Raw genomic sequence first — 8745 nt, 5'->3', positions numbered from 1 at the left:
GGGTGGCGCCGCGCCCGCGGGGCTCCGGGGCGGGCCGGCGGGTGGCGCCGGGGGTTCAGGTGTTGCGGCGGTTCCACGTCGCCAGGCGGTCCGCGGGCTGGAGCGGACGGAGCTCTGCCCGCCGCCTGCGTGAGCGCCGGCCCTTCGGCTCCCGGAGGCCATGGCGGGGCCGGGCCCCGGGGACCCGGACGAGCAGTACGATTTCCTGTTCAAGCTGGTGCTGGTGGGAGACGCGAGCGTGGGCAAGACGTGCGTGGTGCAGCGCTTCAAGACGGGCGCCTTCTCGGAGCGCCAGGGCAGCACCATCGGCGTCGACTTCACCATGAAGACCCTGGAGCTCCAGGGCAAGCGGGTCAAGGTGGGCGGCCGGCGCGGGCCCGGAGGGCGCTCCCTTGGCAGGCGGGGCGGGGCCAGGGGTACGCGGGCACCGGCGACTCTTTTCCTTCTCCTTTCCCTTCGTCCTGTCGCAGCGGGCCTGGGCCATGGGGTCTGGGCTGGGGGGTGGGGGCGAGGGAGTGGAGGCGGAGGCGGAGCCCGTGCCCTCCCGAGCTCACACCTGGGGGGACTTTGCTCCGAAATAACTTGGTGGCGGAAGGCAGCCTGGAGTAGTCCGTTCTGCAGCAGGTAGGAGCGGAGCGCCCCGGGGAGCGGGGGACGGGCCCTGCCCCAGCGACGGAAGCCCCCAGCTTGGCCCTCTGGTGGGGAACCCGTCCAGATAAACGACACCCCCACCCCACCCCCACGACTAGGAGGGGTCAGGAAGTAGTCGCTATTAGCACCGGAGGGCCAGAACTTTTTGTCAGAATTTCCGGCCTGGCCACGCCTCCTCTCTGCAGTCTCTTTGTGGACCTGGTGGTGGAACCTTACTCGACCAGGGCCAGCTGGGTCCCCTCCCCCAGCTGGAGTTCGATAGAAACTGAAAACTTCTCAGATACCGGAAGGTGGGGGAGAGGACCAAGCTTTGGCAATGGCTCCGAATAGAAACAGCGGGATGTAGTTGCCACAGTGTCCTGGCATTGGTTTGATAAGTAATATTTGTGATGCATGAAATCAGTTTCTCAACTAGTTGTCAGTCGTCCCTAATCGAGTAGGAGACCCTGGACAGGAAAGAAGACTGTTCCTGCTCTCAGAAACACTCAGTGACTTTACTGAACTGCACTGTTCAGAAATCATTTGCGTTTTTGCATGGTTTTGAGTCCACATGATCTTCAGGACAAGTCTGAAGAGCACAGGGCAGGGGCCGCACAGGGCAGGGGCCACACAGGGCGGGGGCCGCACAGGACAGAGGCCAGGGCGATGGGAGTCACTTGAGCCCTGGTGCACTGTGTGCTCCGCCTCTCCTGGTGGCTGTAGGCCTGCTCATTGTTGCCTTTGGCCAGGATACTTAGCTCTTTGTTTCTGTAAAATTGGGATAATTTCTGGGTGTTGCCTCTCTCCTGCCCCACCGTGGAGAAAAAAGTAAGTCAACTGTCTTTGCACATGACCACAGTGCTTCTAGAGCAGATGTGACTGGGGAGCAGAAACTCTTGCCTGAAGGGTTTTTTACAGTCTTCTGGGTCTCTGTTTGTTTTGGTCTCTTTGGGATGGAAAAGAGCAAGGTGCAGGCAGGCAGCTTTGAGTCACTGGGTATCACCCCTTTGGAGCAGGTGGCGAGGGAAGGGTTGGGATGGGTGGAGTGTGTCCATGGATGAATTTGTGCCCTGTGATAATGCCAGCAGCCGCAGGGAAAGTGGAGTGTGAAAATATAGGCATAAAGAGCAGTGGCATCCTTCTCCAAAGTTGTTGGCCTGCGCCTGGAGTATTGGTGGTGGCCCAGTGCTGACGGTGGTCAGGGAGGGAGCAGTGTTCCTGTTTACCTGTCGAGATAACAGCCTGTGCCCAGCGGAACCCAGGGTGTACTGTGCACCCACGCACAAGTTATGCAACCCAGTGCCGGGCAGTTCATTTTTTTCTTTTCCTTATGGTCACCTCCAGATAGTCCTCCTTAGGTGGCAGCCTGTTGGGCCTGGGAACAGAACTATGTACGTATGGCAACACGTTCCTGAGAGGCTGTTGTGAGCCAGCTGTTTTAAATTGTGTTGTCTGCTGACTGGAGGGTATTGTTAACCCCAGCTCACACAGGAAGGGCTTGTGCTGGGGCACAGAGCTAGAAAGTGACAGAGGTAGGAATTTTTCCCCCAGGTTTTCTGACTCCAAAGCATTGAGGCCTTTCCCTTACAGCAGATTGCTTCTTAGAATCTGATTGTTTGGAATAGGAAAGGCTTTGGCAATTATTTACCCCCTCATTTTGCAGTCTGGGAAATCTGAAGCCCAGTCTGCCAAAGAGGCTCAGAATTAAAACTGAGCAGCAGTGGAACTTAAGGGGACACTGTCCTTCAAGTTAGGATTTCTGAGGTCTGTTTCCTTATCTGTAAAATACCTCTGAGGTGTCTTCCAGCTTTGTGACTTTTTTTAAGTCGGGTTTATTTGACGTTTAATTTACACACAGTAAACTTTGCCCATTTTCGGAGTACAGATCTGTGAATTTGACAAACATACAGACATGTAACCACGACCAAAATCAAGATAGAAAATATTTCCATCAACCCAGAAAGCTCCTTGTGCTCTTTTATAGCGAGATCCCTGCTTTCACCCCATCCCCTGGCAACCACTGATCTGTTTTCTGTCCCTGTAGTTTCAGCAATGTGATTTTAACTGGAACCCTTGATGAAGCAGATTTTATTGTTGTTGTTTCTGCAGAAAGCAAGTGCACATCAGGGATTTAGTTTAAAACCTTCCCAGGGCCTGTCCTGGGTCCAGCAAGCATCCAGTCTTGTCTCCTGAATCTCCTCTCCCTGTAGGGCTTTACAGTGAGTCTGGGTTTCGTTAGAGCAGGAGGAACTTTAGAGGTAGTCACCCGGTGGTTTCCAGCTCTCCTGAGCTTAGAGGTACTGTGGAGTGAGGGGAAGGCTAAGAGGGCAGAGGTTCAGAAGGGCTTTATCTAGCTTCCCAGCCAGTGAGAGCAGTACTGCTTTTCTCTAGTTGTATATTGAAGTTCCACTTGTTATTTGACTAAAGACTTATCTAAAAAACAAAATTTTGGGCTGGCCCAGTGGCACACTGGAGAGTGCGCTGCTTGGGAGTGCGGCGGCGCTCCTGCCGAGGGTTTGGATCCCATGTGGAGACTGGTTCCCGCTCACTGGCTGAGCGAGGTGCGGGCACAACACCGAGGGTTGCGATCCCGTTGCTGGTCCCGGTACGGGTGTGACACCGAGGGTTGCGATCCTGTTACTGGTCAGTAAAAAAGACAAAAAGGAAAAACAAAACAAAATTTTGAAAAATCACAGATCTAATTAAATTCCTTTATTTCTATAGTAACTTCCCATTGCAACCAGAATAACATCCAGACTCCTTACCTGAAGAGATGGGTCTCTGTCTGCCTCTCTGATTTCATCCCCCTCACTCTGCCCCTCACTCCCTGCTCTCACTAGCCCTTCTGTCCCTTAGACATGGCCGGCACATTCCTGTCTCAGGACCTTTGCATCTGTTCCCTGGCCTGTCATTCTCTGCCCCTAGATCCCTGTGGAAACACTGCTTCATTATTCACGTCCCAACGCAAATACTACCTCTTCAGAGAGGCCTTCCCTGATCTTCCAGGCCGTCTATCTTGTTAATCTAGTGTGTCTGGTCATAGCACTTAATCAGGATTTGAAATTACCTGGTTTGTTTGTTTCCCTCTGTAGAAGGTAAGCTCCTTGACACAGGGATCCAGTTGTCCAGTGTCAGAGGCAATGGAGTTCAGTACATGCCTGTTAATTGGCACCAGGTGACTTGGTTCTCTATAAAAAACAGCTGAGGCCAAGATAAGTGAAGTGACTGGCTTACCTGAGTTACAAGTCAGTGGCAAAACTAGGATTTGAACCCAGGGTCCAGCTGGCTCTTCAGCCCAGTGCTCATTTTTACACTTGACCACCTTTCTGATTCACTCTGAGTTCATAAAGATGATCCTGAGATTTTGAAGGTTAATGAACCTAGGACGTTATGCAGTTATGGTCATTGTACTCTCTGAGAGAAGAATGTGGACTTCGGCATTTTAGGAAGATTTTCAGTAATAAACATTGATACCCAAAGAGTTTCAGGGTATTTATCAGTTAACCAGAACATTTAGATAGCTCTAAACAGCTCACATACGCTGCTGTGCTAGTTAGTAAGGCTTTGTATATGGCGATCAGTTTCTGCACCCTTGTGGATTTATTTAACTGTAGCTACAAGCCTGGACTTAAAGGGCGAATCAATGTGCGGTTAGATTCCCCGTCTGACCATGGAGGCTCTGATGATGCTGGGTTAGGAGTTTGAAGGTCTGAGCCTTACTTCCAACCCTGCCACAACCATGGGCAATTTGCTTCCCCTGGAGCCTTAGCCTTCCTTGCCTGTGAAATGGGACTAATGATCTTTGCCCTGCCTGCCTGTTAGGGTTGCTGGGAAACTATGGACATGCTTAAAATAGTTAAAAATTTCCTTGACATATTTTTGAAAAGATAATCCATTCACGTGGTTCAAATTTCAAATTTTCAAAGACTTAAAAGGGTATACAGTAAAAAGCGCCCCTCCCAGGATTTCCCCCAAGTCACCTGATGCCCTCTAGGAAGCAGCAGTCAGTGTTACCCACTTCTTGTTCATCCCCAAAGTGCTGTTGTAGGTAACAAGGACTGGGATATAAACAAATGTCAGGATTTATTATATTACTGCTGCTGTTACCATTTTTCTCCCTAGATTGGGCAGATTGTGTCTGAATTTGCCCGTCCCCCACCCCTCACTCCTGCCCACCTCACTGTCCCCCAGGAAATCTCAGCTGGTTCTAAATCCTTAAAACACTCTGACTGCTCCTCTACTCACTCTTATCTGGGACAGCACAGAGGACTGTTACGTAAACCCGTTTTTGCAGATCACTAGGCATCCGGGCCTCTGGTCCAGCGCAGAGGCGGCCTTGTGGAACTGTACGCCCTCATTCAGCCTTCATCAGGCTCGCTGCCTGCTTGTTGGGGATGCTGCCAGGTCTCTCCTTCACAGAGGTAAAGTCTGTGCCTTTGGGCCTGGGCCTCCAGATTTCAGCACCTTTGGCCTTGGCCCTACAAGTTATCTTTGTTTTTGTAGTTGCTACTGGCACTTCCAAAAGAGGGGGCAGGGCAGGTAAAAGGAAATGGTTTCTTACTAATGTTTGTGCTTTCAGTCCTTCTGGTCAAGGGTTTTGCTTTGCTCATGTTCTTCTATAAATCAGTTTGACTTTTTTCAGTTTTGGCCAGAAATAGCAAAAAGACTCAGATAAGAGAGAAGTTCTAGGTCATGCTGGTTGTCTGAAGAAATCTGTTCTTGATACCACTGACAAGCATCCTCAATGCAAAATAAACCTTGCCTCCCGAGGTTCGTTACAGTCCTGAGGCGGCTTGTGGAGTTGGGGACACGTGGAAGGAGGGCCAGCTCTAGAACTGTAAGCACCAGGTTAAAATCTTGTCTTTGCCATGTGGTACCTTGGGTATATGACATCATCTCTTCTCATCTGTTTTCCCTGTAAAACCCCTACCTGTGAGGACTTGGCCCGTCATGTATCATCACCAGATGGGAGCTGATGTTGGCATGTAACTGCCTGATGGGAGAGTGGTGTGAGGAGTCAGGAGCTTGGTTTCTCAGCCTGGTTGCCCTGCTGACCGTGAACAAGTCACTTAACCGATCTGTCACCTCATCGGTAAAGTGAAGAAAATAATACCTGTTTTACCTATCCATGTAGGGTTTTCCGTGTAAGAAAAGGTGAGAGACAGGCCCCTTGTGGCTATGCTAGCACAGGAAGATCTGGGCAGTGACTCTTAACTGACCACAGGAAGATGGACTTGCACGAGGCCTTAGCACCTTCAGGTTCCATGCAGTGACTTGGTGACCACGTGTCTGCTTTCCTCGCTTTCATTTCTTTGGTCGTGAAGCCCTTCTAGGTTTTCTTTACCTCCCACTGGCTTCTGTGTAGCGCTGTGCCTATGGTTGGCCCTTTGGGAGGCCTCATGCTGTGTGGTCTCCCTGGGGTGCTTTGGGCATTAGGAATTCCTAGAGTCCAGCAGCAGTAGGAAGAGCAGCTCCCCCCACACGTGTGCGTGTCTTAGTGGTTTTCATCACCGTCTCACATGTTGTTCCGTGTGATCCTCACAGCCCCCGTGGGAGACAGCCCCATTCACAGAGGAGGAAGTGAAGGCCCGTGTGTGGCTAAGTCTGAACCAGAGCCACGCCCTTCGGCTCCTGGTGCTTTCTTCCTCACCACTGTGTCACGCCTTCCACCACTGCTGGCAAACACACACGCACGCACAAACCAGCAGACAATAAAGCTCGGCTGATTCAATTCAAGGCATTCTACATCACTTGCATTTTACGTTTTGATTAGCAGTATGATGTCAGTGTTCTAAAGCTAGTTGCTTATTAAATGAGGAAATCCTTATTAATTCAGATTAGTTGGGAGAAGCATTGGAAATGGCCAGTGTGAATATCAGAAAAAGCCCATCTTCTAGATTGCTCTATGAAATGCTGTTTTATTTCAACTAACCAAGTGAGGTTAGAAAATGGACCTCTCTAACCTGTTTTGAGTTAATGAATAAGGGCCATTTATCATTAATAGCTGCTATCTAGATACCAGTAAAATATGTTCTCCTCTACTCAAACATCAGGCTGCCTTGCAAACCTCCCTTTCCTGGATTGGAAAAAGGCAAACTTAATCCTAGATGAGGTGTGCGAGCATCTCTTCTTTAGAGATTTTCAGGCATGTTCACAAGTGATCATGGTTACACCATCCCAAATGTGGAATGTGGCCAGAAAGTAATGTGACTGGTGTTTTAAAATAGCAACCGAGAATGCAAACATGTCTGTCCCTTTCAGAGTCATCTCCTTGAGAAACTGTATATGTATTTCCCAAAGTTTCATCAGCTGTGATGCTCCTTGCAGAATCTTCACAACCTGCGGCTCTTTCTTTTGGCAGGTCTTTCAGGGGTGGAGTTGATGGTTAAAAACAGCCACAGGGGGGCCGGCCCGGTGGCGTACTGCTATAGTGCGCCGCTACGCGGCGGCGCTCCCGCCGAGGGTTCGGATCCCACGTACGGACTGGCCACTCACTGGCTGAGCGAGGTGCGGGCGCAACACCGAGGGTTGCTTGCAATCCCGTTGCCGGTCCCGGTCCCGGTCCCGGTCCGGTGCAGGCGCGACACTGAGGGTTGCGATCCGTTGCTGGTCACGAAAAAAAGACAAAAAAGGAAAAAAAAAAAAACCAGCCACAGGGTCACTGGAGTGTCAGCAGTGCTTTGGTCCAAAATGAGGTCTGGCTGTAGAATAACAATTGTGGTTCATGCCAGGCCAGGGGGTTTGCCCGCAAGCCCTGAAGGCAATGCCGGTTTGTGCTGGTCAGTGACAGGTCATTGGAGCAAATGTACTGCCTCCTGAGGTGACTGCTTTTTAAGGGGACAAGGTGCATCTTGACTTGAGAGGCCTAAAAGTTTGGCCTCCGGCTGATAGCATGAGGGCTGGGGGGTCATTTCTCTCCTCCCTTCAGTTTCCTTGTCTGCTCTGTGAGGCTGTCAGGCTATGTGATCTCTGGAGCCTCTCCTGGCCTGAGCAGTCTATCATCCTCTGAAAATAGTTCCTTGTCATTTCAAGCCAGATCATCTTCACGCCCACCATTTTCATGTGAAATCAGACTTGTTTATTTATTTAGCTAACTAACTGGCCAGCCCCAAATCAGGTATTTTTAAAATTAAGAATATTCTGGTTTTTATTTTTGAATTTTAACTGTGTATGGGTACACAAGTAGTGGATGCTTTCATGACCAAAGAAATGGGTCATAGCTGTCAGAATGAACTTCAGTTTGCTAGCTATGAATTGTTAATATCTGCCATGTTTATAATACAGAGGAAATACACAGGGGAAAAAGTCAATTTTATGAAATACTTGAAAATTCTATGAAATCCATAGAAAAAATCAGTTTTTTTCCTTTTTAAATTATTTTTATCAAAGTAATGCATGTGTCTAAAAGCAGCAGTTTCTTACCCCTCAGCCCCAACACCTCAGTTTTGTTATTGAAATTCCAAGGTAAATACCTCAGTGTAAACTGACTCTACAGTTTTCTTTAGGTTATTCTCCCCAGAATAAGCCTTCGACAGGGGTGGGCCACATGAGTGAGTGAGCCCGGTGGAGATGGGGAGCCACGCCTGAGCGGGGGTGGGTGGGGGTGCTGGGTGCATTGAACTCTTGAGGCTCTGCTGGCACAGCAGCTCCAGACGGTTCATGCAAGAGCTGAGGGCACCCAGCAAAGAGCCACAGAAGGTGAAATGAATGTGAGGTGAAAAAGGAGACCTCATGGGAGCTCAGGGGTCCCCTGCGGCTGGGAGGGAGCGGTGATGGACAGAAGGCCCTTATGCTTTGAGCCTGTTTGCTGTGCATTTGTATACCTACATGTGCACATCAACAGGTTATTATTTTGCTTTACCTGAGTTGGCTTTACCTGACTATTCTGTCTAAAGTAGCACTCCACCAAGTTCCTTTAAAAAAATGTATTCCAGGGCCGGCCCGGTGGCACACTGCTACAGTGCGCCGCTTGGGAGCGCGGCGGCGCTCCTGCCGAGGGTTCAGATCCCACATATAGACCGGTTCCTGCTCATTGGCTGAGCGAGGTGCGGGCACGACACCGAGGGTTGCAATCCCATTGCCGGTCCCGGTCCGGTACGGGCGCGACACTGAGGG

General features: G+C 50.3%; 1 protein-coding gene across 1 annotated transcript in view; it reads left to right on the top strand.

The window, feature by feature from the left end:
* Nucleotides 1–61: 61 nt before the first annotated feature.
* RAB43 (RAB43, member RAS oncogene family) overlaps nucleotides 62–8745 on the top strand; it is a 31061-nt gene continuing 22377 nt past the window's right edge. Inside the window, exon 1 of the mRNA XM_008565206.1 lies at nucleotides 62–358. Coding sequence (XP_008563428.1) covers nucleotides 161–358 — 198 coding nt within the window. The 5' untranslated portion in view covers nucleotides 62–160. The remainder of the gene's footprint in view (nucleotides 359–8745) is intronic.

The sequence above is a fragment of the Galeopterus variegatus genome, unplaced genomic scaffold (genome assembly GCF_000696425.1).
Source record: "Galeopterus variegatus unplaced genomic scaffold, G_variegatus-3.0.2 Scaffold196, whole genome shotgun sequence".
Lineage (NCBI taxonomy): Eukaryota > Metazoa > Chordata > Mammalia > Dermoptera > Cynocephalidae > Galeopterus > Galeopterus variegatus.
Note: the sequence above shows the minus strand (reverse complement) of the source record. Positions and strands in the feature narration are given on the sequence as shown.